Source organism: Mchenga conophoros, linkage group LG17 (assembly GCF_057382185.1).
Source record: "Mchenga conophoros isolate Kocher_MC1m ecotype Shallow Benthic linkage group LG17, M_conophoros_male_GT1.1, whole genome shotgun sequence".
Lineage (NCBI taxonomy): Eukaryota > Metazoa > Chordata > Actinopteri > Cichliformes > Cichlidae > Mchenga > Mchenga conophoros.
Window position 1 is genome coordinate 23,517,908 of NC_140542.1, and position 14,909 is coordinate 23,532,816.

A 14,909-nucleotide genomic window follows, 5' to 3' on the forward strand; every position below is an offset into this window, starting at 1 on the left:
TGACACACTTGTCATCGCCTCTGTCGCTCACTCATCTGTGTCGCCACTGACAGAGGCTGAATCTGTAAAGAGCCCAAATAACTGGACTACCACCTCAGTTATCCTTTTGTTTTTGTGCTCGCGTTCTCTAATTCAGAAAAATTCCTCGTTGGAACTGCTGGAAGTGCTTCGTGAAGACAGTTTACTTACCTACCTTAGGCCAAAAGAGGAGGGAGAATTTGATGTTTGACCAATAGGGGCAATTTAAAAGCATCTTGCAGGAAATAATTAACTTCTATGTGGTAATTTTATATTTTTATGTAGTTTCAGAAGTTAAGGATCTAAAATGGGTCCGTTACTGTGCATTAAATCAATCCTATACGAGGTTAAGACTGTGAGTCCGTGTGTGCTGCTCTTACTTGTTTGTACACTCCAGAGTCTCCACTTTCCTGCGCAGCTCGCTGTTTTCGTTGGAGCAGGTCTCCACCCTGTGGTCAGACAGCAGTACTGCAGGGTCAGTGACTGAACGCCGTTCATTCATCAGCACCACTTTCTCCCTGTTCTGACTCTAGCGTGATTTATTTGTAGTTTAAGAACAGCTGCTTTCACTCTGCACACCTCGGTAATGCCGAGATTCACCCTGATGATGTTTGAATGTGGATACTTTAGATGACCTAGCATTTTTTCTAAAAGGGGACACTAAAGTTTATGCAGCATTAATAGCTGTTTGCTATTTGTAGTGATCCTGACATTGTTTTTCACATGAAAGAGGAAAAAAGAAGGACTTACTTCTTCTCCAGAGCATCCATGTACTCCTTCTTCTTCCTGCGACTCTCTTGAGCTGAAATCTGAGAGATGGTGAAGGAAACAGAATCAGAAAAAGTAGAAAAATCAGAAATTCGCCTGACATGACAAATATTTTCTTGTTTTTTGTTAACTATTTTGTTCTAACTTGCAGTAAACATATTCCTAGTCTTTTAGACTCTTTACGGATGATCACGGATGCTTGCTCAGATCATCCAAAATACGAACTGTGCTCTACATCGGCACCTTGTTCTTGATCTTCCTGCGGATCTTCTTAAGTGCCTTCTCCTCAGCTTTGGTGAGCGGGAGTTTGTTGGGAACAGGGTAACCTTCGGCCACCAGCGTGCGGCGCTCTTCCTCGGTCAGGATCAGCGGCCCAGAACCCTGCAGTTTCTACAGGAAACAACAGATAAACGTAAACATTGTTTACAACTTTGTAAAGAGGGAGGATGTCTAAAAAATGCTTGTGAATTTTACACTATAACTTCTTTTTTGGCACGATAGTCTGCACATATACATTAGGTTGTAGAAGGGATGTGAAAGGAGTGGAAAAGGTGGAAAGTCCAGTAATATTCATGGATTGCAGAGCAAAAACAGCAGGAAAATTATGCAAAAAAACCCAGTTATTTTAATTACATCAGCTGGAAACACGTTACTCTGCTATTCTGCTCTCTTTGAGGTTTGATGGGCTTTTAAAATTTCCTTTAATCTTACATGAGGAGCGGTGAGCAGAGGCGAGTTGGAGAGGGAGGACGAAGCACCTCGTGGTGACACCTTCAGGCCAGCCTGGGATGGAGGGGGGCTGGTGGGGGATGTGGGGCAGGAGAGGCCAGGCAGGGCGTGAACGGGGCTTTGGCTGCCCTCTGAGTCACTGCTGTGGGAACTCGGGGGAGTGGGAGGCATCTGTAGAGACTCCAGACCTAAAACACAGCGGCTGGATTGTTAGCTATTCATTCAGTCTCAGAGAAAACAGAGAAAAATTATAAAAATTTAAATTTAGAAACCATTTTTGATGCTCAGGGGTTTTCAAACTCAGCTGTGAGGTATTTAAACAAATCACCAGCAGGGGTCCTCGTAGCACACCATTACAGAAGTGCAGCAAGTGGAAAGAGAGGAGAGGAAAGAACTGACCTTTTGGTGAGAGATTGAGGAACTGGTCTACTTCATGAGGCTCCAGTTTAATTTTAGGGCTGATTTTCTCCTCCTTTATCTTCAAACAGAGGAAAAGACAAACAGGAGGTGTTAAAATGTTACAAACATTAAAAAGAAGAAGAAAAGAGCACAAATATCTGATTTAACCATCGTTTCTCACCTTGATGACTTTGCTCTGGTTCACTGTGACCTGAACCGAGGTGGCAGCAGGGGCCAGGGCCGAACCCTCGGACGTTTGGGACCCCTCACTGGTGGCCAGAGAGAGGGAGAGCGTGGGGAGCAGGGAGGGAGTCTCACACAGGAGGCTCTCAATGGCTTCCTCCTGCTCCATAGGCCACTCGGCTGAATCGCCATCGGACTCAGCTGCAGAGGAGGCAAAGCGTGCTCCTGTTAGTGCTCTTTACCAATGAGATTAGATTAGATTAAGGTTTATCTACCACTGCACACAATAATACCAACACTTACCAACAACAGTAGCAGAGCAGCTCCATAAATATTACGGTAACGGGTAACAAATACTGGTTTATAGAGCATTAATGCTTCATTAGCAATCTTAACTTTTGAGTTTTAACTTTTGTTTAAAGTCCTTTCACAATAAAAGCTATAAAAGCCTTGATAAAGCAGATTTAGTGGTAAGATGCTGTTTGACTGTTTTCTGTCTTTTATTCTTTCTTCTTCTGATTCTGGTCTGATTCTCAGTGTGATGACGTGAGAATCAAAGCAGGGATTTTACATCACGAGCCACATATTTTGAATTTAAGTGGGCCAGACCAGCGAGACTCCACTTTCTCCCAGTGAAGTTCATTTTAACTACACTTTTAATCCCAGCGATAGGATTTGTATCAAAAAATAAAAAGTCTTTAAAACCAACAGCTGTGATTAATAATCACTGTGAGCTTGAGGACAAGCACCCCGGTGCTTTTGATTGGTTGTCCTTTAAAGTCACAATCTTTGTGTTGGCATCTCACCTGCTTCGCTGCCGTGCTCTCCGGTCAGGTGTGACAGGGGTGACTGGGGTCGGCTGTCACCGCACAGCGAGTAGCTGTGCTCAGCGGTGATGTGGGGCGGAAGAGGGGAAGACGGGGACAGGTCGGCGTCGTCGTCTTCCTCCATGGACTCCACCGAGTCTCTCCCCCCGGACAGGAAGGGGTCGCTGAGCAGCTGACCCAGCAAAGCATCCTGGGAGAGGTCGTCCAGCAGCTCGGAGAAGTGCTGCAGGGAGGAGAAATAAAGCACTATGAATTTTCAGAGGATGTTTAATTTGAACTCCTGTCACAGACATGCAGGAGGAATCAGACAGATAATTACATAAAGCCACAACGTCGGGAGCCTACGACCGTCAGTCTGTAATTACAGACTATTAAACTCTTTATTGGCACCTTGCCTTGAGGTTTCCCTCAGCTCTCCCTCAGAGAAGACTAAAGCAGCCAATCAAATACTCAAACCTCTCCCCCACTAATCACAGCTTCTCTTTCAGTGTGTGTTTGATTCTCAGTGTGGTGACACATTTACCAAACACATACAGAAGTTTGCAGACAAGCCCTCTTCCTCCCAGCCTTTGATCCCCCATCATCACATTCCTTATCTCTTAGGCAGGTGAGCATGTGTAGATCTCCCCCCTGTGATTGGCTGTTATGACTTTAATAAACAAAAGGCAGCCAAAGCAAAGTATGCTGGAGATTAGGCCTTCCTCTGCTCCTCTCAGCATGCAGAAAACATGCAGACTAGACCTCCAAGTTCAACAGTTTTGGTCCCCAAGACAAAGGAAAACAGAACATTGATGTCTTATCCTATCAGATAAACCCAAACATACTCAGTTTAAAGCAATAAACAGTAGATAAAACCATGAAGTCCTCACTTTGCAGTCGCTATTATACAACAAATGTTGTATAATGTTTCTAGAAAAACCACCAACCAGTTTATATCCGGTCTGTCCAGAAACACTACATGTACATGTATGAAGGGATAATTGAAGCAATTTAACAGAAATGGAAGTGTACACGGGTTCAAATATGGACGTCGATGCCAAGAAGCCACAAACTTTAAAAGGTGGATATCACCGATTCAAAAGTGAAATAGAATCACAATGTTCTGTTCTGAAGTTATTATACCATGTAGTTAAAGTGTTTTTGCAGAACATTTGCAGAACGTTATAATGTCGTTCATTTCTGAGTCGGTGCCAGGATTCAGAAAACATCATTCGTCCTGCTACAGCAGTCGCCGGCATGGAGGCAGTTATCGTTTCAGCCAAACTAAATTGTGAAATAAGATAAAACTGCATTACTTTCATTCAATATAAAATAAAGTAACTGGTAATAAAGTTACTGTAAGTCTGTTTGAATATAGTCTACCCTTGGTGCCTCTGTTTTGTTCCGCACTGAGCTCGGCTGGAAAAGCTCCCTCCTCCCCTCAGTTCTGCAGCACACTTACAGTGATATTCATCCACGCTCTACCCTTACTCACTCACTCATAAATAAAAGCTATTTAAAGCAGTTTAATCTGGAAATAATCTTGTGTTTTTTAAGGTCTCCCATCCCCTGTCACAGTTATCGAGCCGGGCTATGAAAGCAGGCAGGCCTGATTTATATGTTAGCAAAACACTTATTCAATGCATAAAAATTGCTAAAAGGAAATTAAGATTACAAAGATTATGAAAAAATATAGGCCATTACTTTTATCATGTGTGCAGTTTTTCGTCCTTTTTAGATTGATTTATTAACTCGTCATATTCAGTTTGGGGGAAAAACTGGCAAAAAACATAAGTACCCGAGTAGGTGGGTAACTCTTTTCCTCTTGTGTTGCTTCCCGTGGGTAACGCTTGTTTCTCTTTTCTTTTCTGGAATTGGCACTAGGAGTACACAGGCATGTACAAACATGTGATTTATTTTGACAAACACGTCTTTTTCTTACTTTTAAATCCTAAATCCCCTGCAGTTTTGTCACTGATGAACTTCCGTACATGTTTATCTCCTTGTGGTGTTACTGTCTGCTACGCTTTCTATTTGAGATGTTTTATCGCTCTTATATATCATTGTATCATTCTTTTAAGAAACAGAAATGATGTACAGTTACCCTCAGGGATCGCATACATTTCAAACTCAAAGCTACATTTTTCCAGCCCTGTCCTCGCTTGAACTCGCTGCTTCAAAAACATTTGTGATGCAACTTCAAGTTCTGCTGGGACACAAAATAAGAAGCAGGTTTCCAATTGCAGTTTCAGCTACATGGGACTTGGCCAGTGTGAGAGAAGAAAACCATTTAAATTAGAGACACGTGAAGAGCAAGACGAGGAAAACAACCTATTACGACACCGATGGTTTGGACAAACTGTTATAAAACAACAAAACAGACAACAAAAAAAGATGTACACATGAATGAGAAGAGGGATAAAGAGAGAGTGAAATCAAGATGCAGGAAACGAGGAAAGAGGAGGAAGGTGGACGACCAAATGCCAAGCATGCGGCTTCGATTACAGTCTGAGAAAGAGAGAGCTTAACTTCTAGCATTTTCTCCCACATGCACAAACACAGAGGCTTGAGGACGGCCCTTATAGGGCAGCATACAGAGGTCATTTCACTGTGTGTGTGCGTGTGTGTGTGCGTGTGTGTGCGTGTGTTTGTGCATTGCACACAGCGACAGCACACCGTGAATCTATTCAAGAGGGAAGACAAATATTTACACATTTATACACCCGTGGGTTCTATTTTAACCTCCAGAACAGCGCATATAAGTGGAAACAACCCATTATATCAACATATATTACTGTGTGTGTGTGTGTGTGTGTGTGTGTGTGTGTGTGTGTGTGTGTGTGTGTGTGTGTGTGTGTGTGTGTGTGTGTGAGAGAGAGAGAGAACGTGAACAACTGTGCGCACTGTAGACAAACATTTACAGCTTTACCCTCATTCCAGCATCTCCTGGCAGCAGCAGCATTACCAAGATGCATCTTATTACTTTAAACCATTTTAAACAAGTAAACACATAAAACACTGACAGATCTGGGTGTTAATTACAGTAATAATAGTCATTTTAAATATAAATAATAATGATAACGCTACAGTTCAAAGACTATCCTCATTTCTATTTACAGCGATTTATATTTGGCGGTATGACTTTGTTCTGGGACCTCCCTGTCCTTGTATACCACGAGCAAGCAGCGAGAGTCAGAGTGTAAAAGCAGGCATCGCTGACAACATACATGACTTTGATAGAGTCAGAAAAACATGAAAAGAAAGATCTGGGGTTGAAGGTGGGTTGAAAAGTGGCTTGCAGATGCACAGCAACTGTAGTGAGGCTATATCTGCTGAACCAAGATTCCTAAAACATAGAAATTAAACTGTATTTTTGTACTTTTACACAAATTTTAGATTTGTATAGATTTTAGGATTATCATACTAAGAATTTTGACGATACGAGGTTCATTACCTTAAACATAATCACATCTAACATAGTAGCTTAAGCCATGTGACTGCGTTTATTTTAGCATAATGTCAGCATATTGCTTCCTACAAAAAAGTGTGTGTGTTTGTGTGAGACAGGGGGGTGACAAAGCATTAAAATCACAATAAGGACCAAAAAAAACAAAACCTAAAAAAACAGTGGGTGTGTTTTTTTAGCTTTCAGGGAGGAGGAGTAATTACATACGGAGCAAATCCATGTTTACAAGAGAAGGTCTGGTTTATGGGACATCTGATACCACCCCAATATCACAATGACACTGAAACAAACTAAATAAAATAAATAAATAAATAATCAGCTTTTATTGCCTTAAGTTTAGTTTAAAAAATATCAATAAAAAAACATAGAGGCTCAGAAACAAATATATCCTCCTCTTTCTGGAGAACAGGAAATGGGAGAGGTCCAACTCCGCCTGCTTGAAAACAGAACCACACCAAAGGCACACAGTGAGGCTTTATGAGCTCCCTGTCATTTCTGCTGTGGGAGTTTGTGGTCATGGTTGTGTGTGAGACTGGGCTGCAGCATAGGTCACTGGCCGGGTGTAGCTCATCACGCACAACAGAAACCTCTTTGTCCCCTGCATCCCAACAGAGAGGTGTAATTTACGGCTGGCTGTAACCCGACGCTCTCCAGCTGGGAAACAACCACGAGAGCTGAAGCCAAAATGGGAAAATTGGGAGATTACACTAGAACTAGAGCAAGAATCAGCAGGTTACTGACTCATCTGAGGGAGCAGGGGTGATAATAAAGAGGCTGCCCTCATATTTTTTATAATAATGTTTCTAATGTAACACGCAGAAACAAGCAGAGGACTCAGCTGACGGCGCAGATCGCAATCTTTTAATTGAAGTCGCGATGAAATCTGTCAGTGGAGGCGGAAATGAAGACAGATAATGTCTCGAGCTGTGATGAGACATCAGTGCCGTCCGCAGAAATTCCCTGTCATCCAAAGAGAGAGACAACACAGCCAGCAGCCGCACAATATTTTTCATATATCAGGATCACATCAAAGGAAACGGGGTGAAGACAAAGCACCAAACTGGGACACACGAGCTAGATAAACACTTTGGAGTTTGAGCTGTTTCAAATTGACTGTGACTGTGTTAGATTAATGCCAACAGGCTAAAGACTTTCTTCACTTTACACCAGAAGTGGCACGCAGACAGCACTGTGGAGACAGACCATAACACTGATATCTTTACAGCTGTTTACTTCACATATGGCTAGTGACCAGTCAGCGAACCCTCTGGCAACCACCTGTTGCTAAGGGAAAATGTGTACTCCTCTACCGGTTGGCAACATGTTGGTAGAATTTGCTGATATTGCTTTGCTAGTAGTTTGCTTGGAGGATGGCAACTTGTCTGAAAACAGTCACCAACTGCTTGCAGAATGAAACTGAGAAAAGTTCACCTTCAAAATAAAAGTTGTGCCTTACCGCTGCAACCAGAATCTTTCAAAGGGCGCAACTTTTACTTTGAAGGCAGAGATTCTGCATCTTGAGTTGCACTTTTTCAAGATTTGGCAAATAGCTGGGGAGTGTTTACAGAAATCGGCGTCTTCAGTGCAAACTACAGGAGAGTGTAGCTTGTTGGTGACTAAAACAATCACAAGGAAGTTTTTGACCCAGCTCTATCTTTGTCAGCAATCATTTCCCAACCATCAGGGAAAAGCACATTTTTCCCTGATGTACTAAATATGTACTAAATAGGCATTCACTCATATGAAATTTGGCTCAGTTATGTGCTTTTGGTTTGAGTTACTACTTTACACCTCAGTAGCAACTGCTAGCATCAGTAGCAACTGCTAGCATGAGAGCTAACATAGCACAAAGAAAGCTAAACAGCAAAGCAGTTTGGCTTTTTAGAAACGTAAGAAAGTTTAAATCAAGCATAAAACGATAATCCCAGCATCTTCATCACAATGAGGAATATATCTTATTAATTTAATACTGAGTACCAGTAATGGCTGATACATGACTCCAAGACCAACTGAAAATGAGCCACAGCAACCCTACATCTAAATGTTAGAAAATAAAATAAAACCAGTGGGATTTAAGAAATATCCAGTCCACTGCACACTAGCCAGTTGCCAGGCAGAACAGCGAGCGGTAAGCCTCGACATCTGTGTTGATCACCGGTTAGCAGCTAATTTAACAGAGGGAGGAGAGGAATGTGCTTCCCTGTCTGTAATTCTTCTGTAAAGTACGATGTGCATCTGTTTTAACCCTTAATGAGCAGATCCTAAAGCTCGAGGAAAGTTTGATGATGTCCCCTCCTCCCCTTAAAGCCCAAACCAGATGCCTACAAACTATAAATCACACTAAAACCACACAGGCCCCACCGTCCCCCTCCTCTAGTGTGTGTCCAGTTGACTGACTGAGTGTGTTTGTGTGTGTACCTTGCCCTGGACTCAGCTGTGTGTACTTTTGCTGATGACAGCCTAATAAAGTAAACGCGTCTGTGTATCAGCACCAACTGAATGACTCAATAGTTTGATGTGGATCCCGATTATCTGTCCCAGTCGCTTTACTGTCACTAATAACCAACACGTGTCCAATTATCAACCGATAACCAGTGCGAAAGGTTGAATGAAGACCTGAACTTTCATCTGCAGGAATCTTCTATCTGACTAACGCATCATTTTGTTATCATGTCCTGCTATGTCGTCATTAAGAGATAGAGAAGCGAAGCTTTCTCCTCTAACTTCACTTTCCCCACTTGCTCTCAAATTCTCTTAAAATCCGGTTCCCCCACCCTCTAGTTTGATTCTCCTAATGTGGGCCCTCTGGTGAAATTCCCAAAACACTTTGAATATTTGGATATTTGGTCCTCAGCCGCTGTGGTAACAGCACTTTAGCAATGAGTGAAACTCCCCCCTGGAATGATAACAATGTGTACAAGCAGTTTTAACACTTAGCTAAAGTGTGCACACGTGCACAGCATTTATCAGCCAAAGAGCAGAGATTGCTCTCCACTAAGTACAACCTTTAAACACTCATCGATGACCTCAGAAGCAGTCTGTCACACATGACACTGATAATGATGTGAATAATATTTGTGCACGCCTGCCATTTTTAATCTAAAAAAATCCAACTGCCCCCTACAAATCTTTTATTTTTTACATCATTTTATTAAAGAAAACTTTTTGGCTTAAAAGGCTTATTATGTTTTAAAGTTTACACTCGTAATCTGCCTTTCATGTACACGTTTGACCAAAGACAAATGTAGAATGTGTTCAAGCCTTTGATGAGTATGAACTATGTGCTTTATTGTGTTTCATTTCTCTTACGATGTCCAGTGAGTAAAGGATGGTAACCACTGGTAACCCTCGTTCATCACCCAAAAAAACTAAGCTTATAAACTTTTCTACAACCCCAGTTCCAAAAAAGGTGGGAAACTTCCTAAAACTTAAATAAAAATAGAAAGAAATCATCTTCTGCCCTAATAAACCCAAATATTATTCACTGTTAAACACAGAAAACATATTAAACTGGGACAAATTTATAATTTCAAGAGACATGTCTCAAAAAAAGCTGAGACTTGGGAACAAAAGGCCAGAAATGCAAAAAGTACTATAAAGAGCAGACGTGCACCAATCTGCAAAAACTGTGTCTACAAACTGTGGAACAATTTCAAAATAATGCTCCTCAATTATTTCATTATCTACATTACACAATATCATCAAAAGATTCAGAGGATCTGGAGAGCTGGAGGTTTCTTCCTGTTAACAGGGAGTTTTTTCTTTATGCTTGCTATGGAAACTGAAACGCACATAAGATCACCTGGAAGTATTGCATAAAGTCAAAACAACAGCATTATTATCAAGGTACCTTACATTCTCCTGCTGGAGAGATTACGGTAAATACGGTAGTTGTGGCTAGACTACTGAGTCCTATTAGTTTATCATGAATCTTTCAGAGCCAATCAGCTCAAATTTGTTTGGTTAAGGCCGTTTAATCTGCAGTGAAATAAACTATTAACAACTGAAAATGTGAATCACAGCAGTCACACCTGACAAGCCTGGAAAGATCTCATTTAAAAAAGGGAATGAGACAGGGAATGATTCTCTGCAGTTACATTTTAGTGAGTCACCAAACACAACTAGATGCCTGAAGACTGAGACAAATCCCTGCATGCTATTATCAAACCAAAAACAAACTGCACTGGATCAGGCCAACACAAATGTCTTTCAGAACAGATAAATTAGTTTAATTAGATAAACGTGATGGCTAGCAGGATCATAAATCAGTCTGGAACCACGTTAAACCTGTCTCTGCAGCACTGGGCTTGATCTGTCCGCGCTGTGGCATTGATACTGTCTGTGTTAGCACAACAAGACAAATCACAGACCTTGGAGAGGTTCGGCTATCTGGATCTTATCTGAGGGGGGAGGTGGCAGTAGCAGGTGAGCCCAGCACTGAGCCCACATGTCCAGACAGCCGTAAGAACTCACAGGATGCAGCTTCCATCACTTTTAACAAACTGTTTGACATAAAACAAGCGATAAAGTTCACAGAGATCCAGCTGTTTAAGCTTCATCCGCAGGCACACAAACACACAGCCGTCTCACCACAGCCACGAGGGAATTTGAAGAGATGTGAAGCTCAGCCAGGAACGACCTTGTTTGACAAAAACCTCTTCATTCCAAGAGAAACACGATCCGGTTCTCACACCGATAAGGACATAGAGACACTCCCTGACCCAGATTCCTGACTTCGATCCCAGCTTGATTCGCTAACCACCCCCCCTTTTGGTAATCAAAGGTGCAGCGAGTGCACCAGGGGATAAGAGAGGATAATAACAGAGGAAGGCAGAAAACCAGCAGCTGTCAAGGATGCCTGGATGATTAGAAGCACAAATAATGACTATTTTCATTCAAATTCAAACTTTTTCAGCTTTTCTAAACAGTCATGGGTACTTAAAACTGAAAGAAATGTTACAGGATGCCAAAACCTCTAAAATATTAAATGTATTATCATTTAAAACAAAGAACTAGATGTTATCATTTTTAAAACTTTATCAATTTAATCCTCCCTCAAACACAAAACCTTTTGGCTCATTATTTGGAGGGTTTTTGGCCTCTAACCTCACAGTTTCCATCCTTACTGCTCTAATCAGCTTATTTCCATTCACAGGAGGCTGTTATCAATTACAAAGCTTTTAAAATCTGACGAACTGCCCAGCACTGAGCAGCACAGCTTTTTTTATAGTTCTTCTGACTGCTGAAAGAAGCACTTTTTGTATGTCTGCACTGCAGGAACTGCCACTTAAAGCTTTTGGGCCTTTTTTACTTCCAGCCTTGGGTTAGGTACACGCTGAGCCTCTGAAGCAGGACTGTCCCAAACATGATGGTAATTTATAGGATAGCACAAGTTTTTAAAAGCCTCTGTACCGGATTTTTTAAGCATGTAAACAAAAGCTTTTAACCATTCTCCCCACAAAAACAACATCTGACGACCTCAACTCTACCCTTAATGACAAGTTTTGACAGCTCAGTATGAATCAATAACGACATGGTTTGTCGACCATTAGAATAGTTTCCGGGTTTTTACGAGGGTAGGAGGGGGCAGAGATCCCCCTGGCTAACTGATCCAAACCCACTCACTCTGTCTTGGAAGCAGGCTGGAAATATGAGCTTCAGGGATTACTCCTCGTAGGCTTTCAAGAGGTAAAGAGTTAACATTGGCCTTGCAGAATGTGAAACAAAGCACTAAGAGGTGGACTGACAGTGAAATCCCTTATTGAGAGTATATGAAACAGATTAAAAAACAACCAGTAGGCAGTGAGGACAGAAAAAAAATATCAGCCAATCACATGAGAGCAACTCAGTGACTTTGAATGTTTTGGAATTGTTGTCAGGCAGGCTGGTCTGGAGGGTCTAGTGGGGTTTTCCCACATGAACATCGCTAGGGATTCCTGAAAATGGTCGAAAAAGTAGAAAATATCCCGTGAGCGGTTCTCTGTGAATAATGCCAAAGGTCAGAGGAGAATGACCAGATTGGTCCTTCCCTTTATGACAGTGCATCGATCTTCCAGTGGCTGCTTCCAGCAAGATAACACAACACGAACCACAGACCATCTCAAACTGGCTTCTTGAACACTAAGTTCTCTGAACTCAAATGGCCTCCACAGTCACCAGATCTCAGAGCACTTTTGGGATGTGGCGGAACGGGAGATTCACATCATGGATGTGCAGCGACTGTGTGATGCTCTCATGTCAACATGGACCAAAATCTCTGAGGATTGTCTCCAGCACATTGTTGAATCCCTGCCACAAATCATTAAAGCAGCTCTGAAGGTAAAAGGGGTCTGACTTGGTACTACCAAGGTGTAGTAAGGGGTAAATGCTCATGCAATTCTTCTGATCAAATAATTGTTTCAACCTAAAAATAACTAACAGCTTCTGAAAAGAGAGGATTTACTCTACTTTTTATTCTATTTTCGTGTGTGATGAGCACTTTTAACATTTTACAGGCTACATAACCAAACAATTGGTTTACGATATAGTTGACTGAGTAATTTCTGGTAAAAAGATTTATTAAATGCAGCTTTTGAGCAATCCTAAAGCAGATTTTATGCTCTACACTTGCTCAGAGGTCACAAAGACTAATCAGATGCTGTGGGTGAATCTGAAGGAAGACTCTGTGCCCTAAATTAGAGAAACTGTTCCAGCATACAAAACATTCTGCATTAGCATCAGCAGTGATATTATCACATATCAGACTTTGTTCTTTTTACACATAATGGTAGGGCGGAGAGACGGTTAACGGATGTAAACAGCAGGATGTGAGAGAGAATAACAGCAGGCATTAAGTCCAGCAACGCTGTTTACCCTCCACCCACGTATGAACAAACACAAAGACAAAAAACATCTGAACTTTGCAAAAGTTGCAGCGGATCCATTTCAAAATAAAGGTTTCCAGAGGTTAACATCCATTTCCTGTCTAACACAGCGGCCTCAGACCTCATTAATGTTTCAAGCTGAATTATTTAAAAAAAAAAGCCTTAATGTCAGCAGTTAAATGGAGCCGCGACAGGAAATGTGTTCAAAATGGGAATCTCTGAGGTCCCGGAATGGAAAACATCCCGAGTCAAAGTTCAGAGCTGTGAGTCAGCTGCTCTCTGAAGCATGCAGTGATGGTACTGGAAATGCGTGTGTGCAGCACGGAGGCGGCACAAACAGACCCACAAGAAGACAAATGGAAAAACCGTTTCAGGGTCCCCTGACGAGTAAAACCCAACCCATCCCCTCCCCCCGCCAACCCCTCTGCCTGTCTCTAACAGCTTCCCAAAAAGTTCCAACTTCAACTCCCACAAACACAGACTGACACACACTTTCCACTCTTTCCCTGTCATACTGACCTATCATCTGTGCAACCCCCACTCTTCCCCCACCGACCCTCCACAATGACCTCACCGGAGAGCAGGCAATGATATCAGCCTGTATTTATTTAGCCTGTTTTTACAGTGGAACCTATGAGAAGAACAAATGTCATAAACAGACCAACAGTGAACCGATTCTGCCTGATAATCTGCATCTTATTCTTCTGTGTCATGAAGCTCTGCTGTTGGCCAAAACCCTGTCTTTGCTGAAGCAAACACTAGGTATTAATCCACAGCTGAAAATAGTCCCCGACAAATGCTTTATATCTTCCACGCAGACTATTTTTTGCTAAAAGCTTCTTATTAATAATAAAAAATATATTGCTTTTCAAGAAAACAGCGACAAACTGCAGTAAAAATACAAGACTTTTTGTTTTTGTGAAAACAGTTAATACTGTAAGGTCTGATGCTTTCGAGGAAAAACCTATCCGGTTGTTCAGTCTGACGTCACTAGCCGTGTCTGGGTCTAAACTCCGCTGCAGGTCCATATATCAAACGATCACTATGGCATTACTGAGAGTTGAAAAACTGTCTAAAGTCTTTCATCTTTAATAAAATGATCAGCGTTCTGCTCTACCAGGTGTAACAATTGAGTTTAACATCCAGGCATCCATGAAAACGGAATTTATGACATCTAAAGGAGTTAGAAGTTAGCAGGGAGTTAGCTCGCTAGCTTCTATCTAAATACAATATAGCATGTCCTGACTGCGGGGTTTTGGAAACAAATTAAAACGTACAGCTCTGCTATCACTTCCAGCATAAATGAAGACAGAAAACTAAACAGCAGTGAGGTTTGTAGGGTTACTGAAGTTGGGCTAGCTGGTATATAATGATGTGCTATGTGACCGCTAGCGACACAGCTATGTTAGCATAATATAAACAAGCTAACTTTTTTTTCCACTCGATAAAAGTTAACGTGAGTGTTCTCGGTGGTCAGGAACAAATGTAATCGCATGGCAGGATGCTGTAAAAGGACCAAACTTCAGCCAGGAGAACAACTGAGATAATCCATCCACAATACGAGGTTAGTCATTCATATACTGCTGCATGGGCTGGGCTGTAGTTACATCCTAAGGTTTTAAAAACTGAGCTTAAATAAATGATTAGCGGTAATAAAAGCCGAGGGAGGTCAACAGT

At 41.8% G+C, this 14,909-nt stretch overlaps 1 protein-coding gene across 1 annotated transcript in view; it reads right to left on the reverse strand.

Moving 5' to 3' along the window:
* Nucleotides 1–14,909, reverse strand: part of creb3l2 (cAMP responsive element binding protein 3-like 2) — a 35,198-nt gene that overhangs the window by 7,023 nt on the left and 13,266 nt on the right. The window contains exons 2-8 of the mRNA XM_085252300.1: nucleotides 2,904–3,147; nucleotides 2,096–2,298; nucleotides 1,915–1,993; nucleotides 1,498–1,703; nucleotides 1,030–1,176; nucleotides 769–827; nucleotides 399–467 (exon numbers count right to left, since the gene is read on the reverse strand). Of these exons, the coding sequence (XP_085108426.1) occupies nucleotides 399–467; nucleotides 769–827; nucleotides 1,030–1,176; nucleotides 1,498–1,703; nucleotides 1,915–1,993; nucleotides 2,096–2,298; nucleotides 2,904–3,147 (1,007 nt within the window). The remainder of the gene's footprint in view (nucleotides 1–398; nucleotides 468–768; nucleotides 828–1,029; nucleotides 1,177–1,497; nucleotides 1,704–1,914; nucleotides 1,994–2,095; nucleotides 2,299–2,903; nucleotides 3,148–14,909) is intronic.